At 39.3% G+C, this 13,133-nt stretch overlaps 1 protein-coding gene across 1 annotated transcript in view; it reads right to left on the bottom strand.

The window, feature by feature from the left end:
* Positions 1 to 348: 348 nt before the first annotated feature.
* LOC117481925 (C-type lectin domain family 4 member M-like) overlaps positions 349 to 13,133 on the bottom strand; it is an 80,967-nt gene continuing 68,182 nt past the window's right edge. The window contains exons 9-12 of the mRNA XM_034129862.1: positions 1,022 to 1,090; positions 745 to 869; positions 531 to 631; positions 349 to 352 (exon numbers count right to left, since the gene is read on the bottom strand). Of these exons, the coding sequence (XP_033985753.1) occupies positions 349 to 352; positions 531 to 631; positions 745 to 869; positions 1,022 to 1,090 (299 nt within the window). The remainder of the gene's footprint in view (positions 353 to 530; positions 632 to 744; positions 870 to 1,021; positions 1,091 to 13,133) is intronic.

Genomic DNA, 13,133 nt, shown 5'->3' with positions numbered 1-13,133 from the left:
CATTTGAATTTAGGCTGAAAATGAGAAATGCAACCTGTTCCTGTTTTTTTCATCATCGTTTTGTGGGACTAGATGTGGAATTATGCCAATCTCTTCTCACATATCCATGCATTTGTATTATAACTGCAATGGCTATCTGTCCAGCTTATTCTTGCATCATCGTAATATATTTTTGCACAGTCTTCGTCCAGCTTCGAACTTCCATTTGGCTCACCGGTGTGCCAGTAGCTGAAACCCCCAAAGGAAAAATAATAATAATACATTTCAACCTGACATCAACTCAAATCAAAATGCTTTATTGAGATTGATAGAGATAGAATAATAAATGTCTATCCTATGTCTGGTTTGTTATCTGACATGAAATAAGCTTTAAAAGGACATCACAAAATGTAATTGTGTTCAGAGAGGTTGGTAGGTTACTAATATACAAATAATTTAATGTGAAAATAACATAATTATGACATGAAGCTGCAGAGCGAGTGTCTGTCACAATGCACCTTGACAATAGAAAAGTGAAATAATGAGTGAACCTTGTGGTCAGCGGGGTCCCATCGACCCACTTCCATCTGCCCTCTGTCTCTCGATCAGTGAGTCCAATCCACACCTGCTTCAGAAAACGTGTTATGTATTCCTTGTTGTGGAGAGAAAAACGCACAATCACAACCACAATATAAACCGTGACATGCTGTCAACCACTTCTGTGACACACACACACAAACCAAACACACACACACACACACTCACCTGTTCTTCTCTGCTGTTGACAATCACCAGATCTGCTCCTTTTTGAAGACAGTCATCCCTACTCGCTTGCCAGTTTTTCTGGATAGGAGAAATGGTATAGAGACTACCGCTGAAGTACTTCCATCCTTGATAAGAATAGTGGAAAACAGAAAGAACGATAAAACCGTAATACCAAAATTACCAGATGCTTAATCTACTAAATAAAGTACTAAGGTGGTATCTACCGTATGATATAAAGGCCCACCGGCTGAACAATTGATTTCATTATCAGACTTACCCCCGGCTCTCAGAGTCCTCCCCAGATCGTCTCTTTCCTCAGACAGGTTTTTGTTAGTTGCCACCATATCTGAAACAGAAATTCTATTGTGATGTTTCTTTCCTTTTAATACTGAATAAAAAGCTTTTAGGGAACTTTGCTGAAAGCTGTCATTTTGAATGAGAAGTTATTATTTTCAAAAGAATCAGGTTAGTAGTAGTTTGTTTTATTAACTTTTGTTTAAATTTAGCATGAAAAAATGATTGTATTCCCTCTTACAGCTACAAAAGAGCTGAGGTGTTATCAATGACAAACCTGAAATGATTTCCCAGAGGGTCTATGAGCAAAGATACACCATTTATGAATTTTCTGACCACTTGGGGTTGTTACACCATACCATAGGACACCAAACCAACTGAGACCTGTCGGTCCGCCGCATCTACGCACACACACACACACACACACACACACACACACACACACACACACACACACACACACACACACACACACACACACACTGTACCACACAAACACCTGTCACTTCCGTGTTCTGCCTGAGAAAGTACACCTTTATTTATTTCATATACACCACCAATGTAGTATACCTTATACCCCTTCAGATCAAACCCCTGACTTTAGGGTAGTTTCATCTTAATACTTACCAAGGTTGATTCTCTTCAACTCATCTAGCTCCTCAGTCAGGGGCCCTTTCTCATTTCATTAATTTCCCCTCCTCGACTCCTCGAATCCTCGGTCCTCCAGTAGTGACCCGGAAATGGATTTCAGCGCGCCATGTTGAAGGACATCTCATTTCTCTGAATGCACTTCGAGGACCAAGGACCGAGCATCGAGGAGGCTCCCTGGAGGAGCTATAATCGAGGATACACTTCCGGCAACAGTGATGTTTAAAAGAGTCGTGACGCACGGCCGGACATATCTCAGCCAATGACAGCTCTGCATGCATCCCCTGGATATTATTTTATTAACTGCTACGACGCGATGTTTACAGTGAAAACAGCTGTGAGGTCCGTGCAGAAAGCATAGCAGTGTGTATAATATATATCACTCAGTATAACAGGCCTACATTACTCTCATTGTCAACAACATATGTATAATTTCCTCTTCTTAAATGTGTAAGATAAGTAATTTAAATGTAAAACATAAAAAAAATTGAACTAACATTATCAGGATGTGAAGCGCTTACGGTGTGGACGTGACTTCAAAGACGTCTATTAGTATTTTTACAGAGATTAGCATCACTCAGCATGCTCACTGATATGCATGTTTCTTGATGTTTGTATTTGTATGGTTTATTGCACCTATTGTAGGTTGCTTCGGATAAAAGCCTCAGATTAAAAAAAATTATATATTGTTACCTAATGTGATATTTAGTACTGATTAAGTACGATTTACCCCTTCAGATCAAACCCCTGATTATTGCAGTAGTTTAATCTTAATACTTACCAAGGTTGATTCTCTTCATCTCGTCTCTCTCTTCAGTCAGGGAGTTTTGCTGTGAAACTGTCATTTTCAGTGGAGAGGTTACCAACTATGATAATTGGATCAACTGAAGAAAGTATTCACTTTAAAACAAATTAACCGAGTTGGTTTTGATTATAATTATTTCAGAGCAATTATTGTTCAATGCAAATCTCTTAATACAAATACATTCACTCTGAGCACATACTGTTGAAATGAATATTAATAAAATGTCCATGAGTTGTGAAAATAACTTTTTATATTTTATATTTAAAATTGTAGGTCATATTGCACACCTTAATACACAGTGATGTGTTTTTTCCGAAAGCATTCAGAACAAGTGATCGTCATATCTTGCAAAAGAATAATTGAAACAGGGACGGTTATCACTTGCACTGGCTACAGAAGTGAGAGGCACAAATTAAGAAGACTTACTTAGGTAAATGATGAGAGCAGCTTGTAGGATACACAGGAGTCCCAAAATCACAACAACCAGTCTGTACATTTTCATTCCTGTGTGTAGAACCCAGAAACATGCACACACACGGAGGTTTATGGAGGCTGACTTGCACAAGTGGCTGTTTGAGAAACTTTACACTTTAGACTGAGATGTTGATTTTGTCTTTAATTTCTCATGCAATATATATATATATATATATATATATATATATATATATATATATATATGATGATCTTTAAGTTTAAAATTAAGTTTAGAAAATAAGGTTATTATAAACTCAACAACTCTAAATTGTTGGACTATGATTTCTGTCTTACCAGGCGCTGCAGCAGGCACGTTGAAGTCTTCAACAGAGCAGCGGGATGCAGCTTTCCTGGCTGAGACATCTTCAAAGTTTTCGTGTATCGTGGAGAGCTCAGGTTCTTCTTCAAGGGAAACCATTTCATCAGTTGAGCCTCTGCAGAGTGCTGATGGTGTTTGTCAAAGTGTCTTCTTTAAAGGGCACTTATTTGTGATCTTCCTTTATTTAATGATTCTCTCAGCATACACCTCTCTCTCTCTCTTTCTCTCTCTCTCAAACACTCTCTTCTTCCTTATTTTTGAGTGATTTGCCTTTGTTCCTCAACTCAGTATTTTATGATTTGACTGCTGCTCCATGTGCATATCTTTGGGTACCTCAAAAACATTTTTCCTCCAGGAAGGAAAACTCTACTTTGTCATTACTGATCATGTTAATGTTAATTAGGTAATTAATGATCACATTAGTTTGTTTACTTTGTTCATCAAAAAACAAGCAAGCCAATCAAAATCCATAAGCAATGGCCTCTAAAGTGAATGCAAAGCCTAATCGGCTCAATGCTAAGGTGTTTAAGAGCTGGTTTAAAAAACTGTGAAGTTGCTGTAAAGTTGTGTAAATCTAAATTATAATCTGTGTTGATGTATATCTATGCATATTGATGCATTGTGTTATATTAATTATGTGATGTGTACTTTATTGCGGTGTTGTATTAAAAGCTATATATTTTAACTACACTATACATATACAATGAAAATAAGCAACAATCCTCTGTGTAGCACATCAGATATCATAGTTAATAACGGGTATGGCAAAGGCCAGAAAGTTGATAGAGAAGCAGCCGCGCCGAGATTGCAAAGTGACTCGAACGCGGCCATGCAAATACATAAATATAAACGTCATGCAACATAAACCAGACATATGCATATGATAATAAATACTATTCTTCGTTGCCTAAAACTGCAAAACCACTCTTGTTCTTCCTGGTTTGAAGTCAAATGGTCTCTCTTCTTCCTTAATGTTCACAACTCGCTTGCTGTTACAACCTCTGCTGCAGCTTTGACGTATTGATTCTTGTGTACCTTGTGTAATTTGGACTTTTATTCACAATTCACACTTTTTTTTTACTTCCTAAGAAAATCAATCATTATTGTTTATCAGTGACACATACCTGTAATGCAAAGAAATGTCATGTTTTTTAATTTATTATTATCTAAATTAGTATACTCTACCCTTATTTATTTGCACCAGAACTGGTTATTTCTGTACTTATTAGTTTGACAATTTTTCAAAATATCACTTTTTGACCACATTCACAATGACATTATCACCAATATCCGGTGTAAAATAAACCCCTGTAGTTAACTTACATAATCATCCAGTAGTATGCCAACAAGTACTGACATTACTTCTTTACAACACACTCTGAATTCTTTTTTTAATAAAATAAAAAATAGGAGAACATTGAAAGCATAGTTTACCCAGAAGGGAGAAGATGTACTGTAGTTAGGGTACAAAATTGCACTTCCCGCTATAATTTGAGAACTTCTCTTGTTGCAACATTAATTTCTCATATGACTTATGAGTCATTGATTTTGAATAGAAAATAAAATCATTACATCTCTAAGACACAAAACCAGGACGTGATTTCAAGTTGGCATGATTGAAATAATAGAATCTAAAAGAAGGCAGCCAATATTATAATCTCAAAAGCAGAAAAAATACACTTTTAGGCCTTGTAATTACAGTTTTTAAAAAGTGAACATTAATCCTAAATCTGAGACATGACGTGGCTCCAGATATCTACGTGAGAGTCCAAACCCTCCCCCACCTGGACCTCCACATTTGGATTTAAGCTGAAAATGAGAAATGCATCTTGTTCCTGTTTTTTCATCATCGTTTTGTGGGACTAGATGTGGAGTTATGCAAATCTCTTCTCACATATCCATCCACTTGTATTATAACTGCAATGTTTATCTATCCAGCTGTTTACACCACGGTAAGATATTTCTGCGCAGTCTTCGTCCCGCTTCGAACTTCCATTTGGCTCACCGGTGGACCAGTAGCTGAAACCCCCAAAGGAAAAATAATAATAATACATTTCAACCTGACATCAACTCAAATCAAAATGCTTTATTGAGATTGATAGAGATAGAATAATAAATGTCTATCCTATGTCTGGTTTGTTATCTGACATGAAATAAGCTTTTAAAGGACATCACAAAATGTAGTTGTGTTCAGAGAGGTTGGTAGGTTACTAATATACAAATAATTTCTCACTAATGTGAAAATAACATAACTATGACATGAAGCTGCAGAGCGAGTGTCTGTAACAGCTCACCTTGACAATAGAAAAGTGAAATAATGAGTGAACCTTGTGGTCAGCGGAGTCCCATCGACCCACTTCCATCTGCCCTCTGTCTCTCGATCAGTGAGTCCGATCCACACCTTCTTAGGAAAACGTATTACGTAGTCCTTAAACGCAAAATCACAACCACTTCTGTGACACACACACAAACCAAACACACACACACACACAAGGGTGTAACTTTGGTTTGAGAAGTGGGGGGGACACAAAACAGGGGGTCCTCCGCAATGAAAATGTTTCTCAATTTAATTTAATTTCCTGCCTTTCTACAAATATATTAGGGACTATAGTGTTAACAAATCCAAGAAAAATGTGTAGTGTATATAATGAGTGTGCACACTTATCTAGTATCCTATCCATGTGAACCTGTTTATTTGTGATGACCTCACATCCTCTAGGGGGGTCCCGGGGCATGCACCCCGGGAAGATTTGTTTTCTTTAAATCAAAGCTAAATGCATCAATCTGGTGCACAAATGAAGAGATGTATGGATACAGTTCTCAACCCTCATATAAAACAGAACTGTATATATTTCAATACTCCAAAAAACATTATAATATGTTCACAAGCAATAACAAATCATTGATAAACTCCTCTCTATATCTTTATCTCTGCTTTCTTTCTTTTTATTTATGCATATTTGACTAATCACTCCCCTTTGAAACTGTGTTTTTTTATTTTTGTACTGACCTATAGTACACATTGGAAGGATTTCTTAACTTATTTTATATACAACTAATATTACATAGATGGAAATATTTGTTTACATAGATGACCAAACCGTTTGAGACCCACTGAGATAACTTAGACTAAAGTTTACAACCTAATCGCTCAGAGTCCTTTACCTCCCTGAGCTGACGTTATCTCTCTCAGTCCGACAGGAGAGAGCTCTCCCTCTCCTTATTGTTGAAACAGCTTCCAATTCTCCGTTAGCTCCGAGCTAGCACCAGATGCTAACAACAACCCAATCCTCCGTGACGATGACCGCTTGCGTAAAAAATAAATAATAAACACATTTAAAAAGTGGGGGGGACACAAATGGGATTTTGAAAAGTGGGGGGGACATGTCCCCCCTGTCCCCAGTGGAAATTACGCCCATGCACACACACACACACACACACACACACACACACACACACACACACACACACACATGCGGGTTTTTGTGAACTAAAAGGACACTTTGACCCAAACACGTTTTGTCCATCATTAGGTGGACACCCCTTTCCACTAGCTTTACAAAGATGTTTTGAATATCAAAAAATCTATTTTGAGCCATACAACACAAATCCCACTTAAAATGTCCCATACACATAGCACAACTCAAAATACAACAACCTGACACCATGCTTCATTATGAGGACAGCAGATAATGAGCTGCATAAGCCCCGCCCATGACACAATGGTTATTTGTGAGGACAGTAGCTATACAACACACAAACATGTCACTGAAGTGTATTAAAGGGACAAACATGATTAAATGGAACATAACTTTACACAAACGTGTTGGATTGTGCATTACAAGAACAAACCTTTTATAAACGGACAAAATGTTTTGCACAACAGCATAGGAATACCTGATTTGTGATGTAATATTTTAATAGACAATATAGTGCACCATAGATATATAGCTTAAAAGTATGTTAATGTGTTTTGGTTATTGCTTGCCTCCTGTTTGCAATCTGTTGTTTTCATGCAAATGTAGAACCACTTTCTAATACTCTCCAGAGGGGTATACTACAAGCAGGTCTTCCGAGACGAATTAAATCCATTTGCAAGTAAATGCTTATATTTGCAGCACTGCTAATTGCAATTACATCATCGATATGAAAAGAACCGATAACCATTTTATAGCAAAGTGACCGAACTGGTTTATCACTAATACAAAATGCTATTTGCCCTACAAGACTGCTCATCTACTTGGAGCATTACCGTTTAAAAGCTGATACAAAAGGACATATTGCACCTTGCACAGTGAACAATGAGCCAAGTTTAATGGTTATTTTCACATAACATTTTCTCACATGAAAATTGAGCTAAGACTAAATCTTTATTATTTTAAACATATAACTCTCCTTCCAGCATTACCTTGGTACGACAGAGGATTAGGGCCACACAAAAAAGAAAAGATAGGAGAATAAAGTCTTAATTACGAGATTAAAGTAGCTATGTTAGGAGAATAAAGATGAAATTATCCCGGGGGCTGAGGGGTCATTGCAGCAGATCTTCAAGGAAGTTATATTGACAGATTGGAACTGGAACGGATCAATAACTCATAAACAAAACTTTGCTAAAACACAAACTAACTACCGTAATAAGGTAAACAACTATCCACAATCCAATTTTCATCAAAACAACCTCACACCGGCCGCCCTCCAAGCTGGACACATAACACAGGTTTCTGTCTGCAGCCGGAGGAGAGAGGAGGGGTCATGGACCGTCTACAAAGTGCAACGCTGAAGAAAATACTGCAAATAAACTACTAAAACCACCTATTTTCGCAAACTTGCATGTGTAGTTTAAGCAACAGTATATTATTGTGTGATTTAAAATGTGATGTTTGTAGCTTTATAACAGAGCAGTTATTGAGTATAGTATCTTTATTCAGCGTTGCACTTTGTAGACGGTCCCTGACCCCTCCTCTCTCCTCCGGCTGCAGACAGACACCTGTGTGATGTGTCCAGCTCAGAGGGCGGCGGGTGTGAAGTTGTTTTGATGAAATTGGATTGTGGATAGTTGTTTACCTTATTACGGTAGTTAGTTTCTGTTTTAGCAACGTTTTGTTTATGAGTGTTTGATCCGTGAAGTTCCAATCCTTCAATATAACTATCTGCTGCAACGACCCCTCAGCCCCCGGAATGATTTCATCTTTATTCTCCTAACATAACAGCTTTAATCTCGTAATTATCCTTATAATAAAACATTGCTCCTACATGTAACATAATAATGAAAAGTTTAACTGTGAACTGTCCTCACTGCATGTTCGATTAAATCTCATCATCTTTTTTTGTAGCAGTGCTTTTTTCTTCTGAGCCGTGCCTTGGTTCCTGACGAAGTCTCTAATATTTTGCAAAGAGCGACCAGCCAGAATAGGATGCTCTGCTGCTTTGCACTGTCTGCATTCTATCATCGTGGCCAATCTCCCCTTGGCAATGTGTGCATTAAAGTGTCTCAAAACTGCTGCCACCTCTTTTGGAGACCACTTCTGTTTTTGCATCCTCCTGGGATTCCTCTCCACAGCATTTTCAAGAGACTCTACAAACAGAAAAAGAGATCAGTCAATGGTAACCACGTTAACACGTATTTTATTTAAGATGTATTATGTTACTTACTAAAACTATAACTACAAATGGGTTTGGGATGAAGGAATCGAACTGTCTTTCCGGCTTTCATTCTTCCAATTTCTGATATTGTGCTGGTTCTGAACAATAGCATGTAGGGATCAAATGCTAATGCTTGCTCTTTGCCATATTTAAACATCTGTAAGTCTAACTGTGCAGAGCTTGCAGGAATGATTCTTCTGTATGTAGGGTTACGTTTTCTTTTTTTACTTAAGCAGCTTAAAGTTAGTATTTGACATAATAATAGTACTAACAGGATCAAGTTTTCTGAGACTTGTATTTCGTCCTCACAATGTTTTTAAATGACTTCTTAACAGGAAAAAGACGCATGTAACAATATAGTTTCAGGAAACCATATTCTGATGATTTTTGGTCATGATAAACTCAAATCTTCCAGTTTAACAGAAAAATTCAGTTCATGGCTTTAACGTTTAACGCTTCACGATAACCTGAACCAGGGTTTAACCTCCATGCTTGAGAAAGTGACTCATTGGTAGTAGCAGAGTATTTTGTGTACATTTACCAGGTGGCTCATGCATGTCCCCTCTCCTGCCAGGCTCCTTGTCATTCTCATCTGCATTTGTGTTCAATGATAGAAAAGAAGAAGAAAACATCCATCTTAACCAAGAGATTTGTGTAAATATTCAATCTTCATTTCAGCTATTATGTTATTACATGATTACAAAAGCAGGGAGTCTACACCCGCACCTTGACAAAAAAGAAAGGTGATACTTAAAGTTGTGCACCTACTGAGCAGCTCTTACTGTGGATTAGCTTATTTTAAGTAAATGTTCCAGCTCAGCTCTTGTTCTTACAATGTTGTGTCGTTTATTGTAAGGCGCTTTGGACCAAAATTAACAAAATGTATGTAGCCTTTGCTGAGAGTGATTTTAAGATATCAAAAACATTTGAAGGAGCACCGACATTTAGATGATAGCAGCTTGATAGAAGAACAGCGGCTCTTCATCCTCCGCAGAATGTGGAGGTTCAACATGGACTCCAGGATACTCTGCAATTTTTACAGGTGCACCATAGAGAGTATCCTGACTGGCTCTTGTTGTGAGTTATTACAATCAGGTAGAAAGACACTGATTATAGTATTTCATATCTAAAGAGTATGATCATTCAGTTTAACAGAAGAAAAACAGCATTGACACACAGTCCTCTTAGTGTCTAAAGCTGTCCAGTAGAGTGATACACAGGACCTGTGTATCTAACCTCAGCATTCACATCCAGTCTTCATGGTTTGTAACTGGAAAGAAACATGTAACTAATACCAACATTGAGCTGTGGTTAACTCACCTGTTGAATGTCATCATAGTGGGACTCAGATGTCATGGCAGCATGTTCATACAGAGGCCGTTTCTCAATCGTGAGGATGCTTGCTTGGTAGCACAGCCGAGCCGAGCATCTTGCTTCAGAAGCGAGGCAAGAATACTTCCTGGCATTCGGAAAACAAAGAGTGGAACAGGCTAGCAAGTGTGCAGGTGTGCATCATATGAGAGGCCCCAACTTACATCTTCCGCCACAGATTTGGGGAAATTGGTCCATGCGCAAAGCATTGTGGGGATTTTAAGGACGCGAAGTCTACCCATGTGCAGCCTCGAAATTTCCCCCAAACCAAGGACGCGGCCTCGGTAGAATTCCAAGTATGGAACAGTCCTTCGGCGGCACTCGATGACGTAGCATCCTTGAAATATTGGCTTGGAAGCCAATATCCTCGCGATTGAGAAACGGCCAGAGTCTCTGCCTCAGTGGAAATCTTGTGGATGAAGAAGGACTAAGTTTAATCACGAAACATCCAGAGTAGTACACAAATGCTTCACTTGCTCTTGTTGTGAGTTATTACAATCAGGTAGAAAGACACTGATTATAGTATTTCATATCTAAAGAGTATGATCATTCAGTTTAACAGAAGAAAAACAGCATTGACACACAGTCCTCTTAGTGTCTAAAGCTGTCCAGTAGAGTTATACACAGGACCTGTGTATCTAACCTCAGCATTCACATCCAGTCTTCATGGTTTATAACTGGAAAGAAACATGTAACTAATACCAACATTGAGCTGTGGTTAACTCACCTGTTGAATGTCATCATAGTGGGACTCAGATGCCATGGCAGCATGTTCATACAGAGGGTGTTTCTCAATCGCGAGTACACTTGCTTGGTAGCACATGTCTGCCGAGCATCTTGCTTCAGAAGCGAGTCAAGAATACTTCCTGGCATTCGGAAAACGAAGTGTGGAACACGCTAGCAAGTGTGCAGGTGTGCGTCATATGAGAGGCCCCGCCTTACATCTTCCGCCACAGATTTGGGGAAATTGGTCCATGCGCAAAGCATTGTGGGGATTTTAAGACCACGGAGTCTACTCATGTGCAGCCTCGATATTTCTCCAAATGGAGTACGCCGGGCTCGGTAGAATTCCAAGTATGCTGGAGATTGGAACAGTACTTCGGCGGCACTCGATGACGTAGTATGCTTGAAATAGTGGCTCTGAAGCAGCTTTACTCGCGATTGAGAAACACCCAGAGTCTCTGCCTCAGTGGAAATCTTGTGGATGAAGAAGGACTACGTTTAATCACTAAACATCCAGAGTAGTACACAAATGCTTCACTGGCTCTTGTTGTGAGTTATTACAATCAGGTAGAAAGACACTGATTATAGTATTTCATATCTAAAGAGTATGATCATTCAGTTTAACAGAAGAAAAACAGCATTGACACACAGTCCTCTTAGTGTCTAAAGCTGTCCAGTAGAGTGATACACAGGACCTGTGTATCTAACCTCAGCATTCACATCCAGTCTTCATGGTTTGTAACTGGAAAGAAACATGTAACTAATACCAACATTGAGCTGTGGTTAACTCACCTGTTGAATGTCATCATAGTGGGACTCAGATGTCATGGCAGCATCTTCATACAGAGGCCGTTTCTCAATCGTGAGGATGCTTGCTTGGTAGTACAGCCGAGCCGAGCATCTTGCTTCAGAAGCGAGTCAAGAATACTTCCTGGCATTCGGAAAACAAAGTGTGGAACAGGCTAGCAAGTGTGCAGGTGTGCGTCATATGAGAGGCCCCACATTACATCTTCCGCCACAGATTTGGGGAAATTGGTCCATGCGCAAAGCATTGTGGGGATTTTAAGGACGCGAAGTCTACCCATGTGCAGCCTCGAAATTTCCCCCAAACCAAGGACGTGGCCTCGGTAGAATTTCAAGTATGTAACAGTCCTTCGGCGGCACTCGATGATGTAGCATCCTTGAAATATTGGCTTGGAAGCCAATATCCTCGCGATTGAGAAACGGCCAGAGTCTCTGCCTCAGTGGAAATCTTGTGGATGAAGAAGGACTAAGTTTAATCACTAAACATCCAGAGTAGTACACAAATGCTTCACTTGCTCTTGTTGTGAGTTATTACAATCAGGTAGAAAGACACTGAATATAGTATTTCATATCTAAAGAGTATGATCATTCAGTTTAACAGAAGAAAAACAGCATTGACACACAGTCCTCTTAGTGTCTAAAGCTGTCCAGTAGAGTGATACACAGGACCTGTGTATCTAACCTCAGCATTCACATCCAGTCTTCATGGTTTGTAACTGGAAAGAAACATGTAACTAATACCAACATTGAGCTGTGGTTAACTCACCTGTTGAATGTCATCATAGTGGGACTCAGATGTCATGGCAGCATCTTCATACAGAGGCCGTTTCTCAATCGTGAGGATGCTTGCTTGGTAGCACAGCCGAGCCGAGCATCTTGCTTCAGAAGCGAGTCAAGAATACTTCCTGGCATTCGGAAAACAAAGTGTGGAACAGGCTAGCAAGTGTGCAGGTGTGCGTCATATGAGAGGCCCCACCTTACATCTTCCGCCACAGATTTGGGGAAATTGGTCCATGCGCAAAGCATTGTGGGGATTTTAAGGACGCGAAGTCTACCCATGTGCAGCCTCGAAATTTCCCCCAAACCAAGGACGCGGCCTCGGTAGAATTTCAAGTATGCAACAGTCCTTCGGCGGCACTCGATGATGTAGCATCCTTGAAATATTGGCTTGGAAGCCAATATCCTCGCGATTGAGAAACGGCCAGAGTCTCTGCCTCAGTGGAAATCTTGTGGATGAAGAAGGACTAAGTTTAATCACTAAACATCCAGAGTAGTACACAAATGCTTCACTTGCTCTTGTTGTGAGTT

This window comes from Trematomus bernacchii, unplaced genomic scaffold, assembly GCF_902827165.1.
Source record: "Trematomus bernacchii unplaced genomic scaffold, fTreBer1.1, whole genome shotgun sequence".
NCBI classification, from domain to species: Eukaryota; Metazoa; Chordata; class Actinopteri; order Perciformes; family Nototheniidae; genus Trematomus; species Trematomus bernacchii.
Note: the sequence above shows the minus strand (reverse complement) of the source record. Positions and strands in the feature narration are given on the sequence as shown.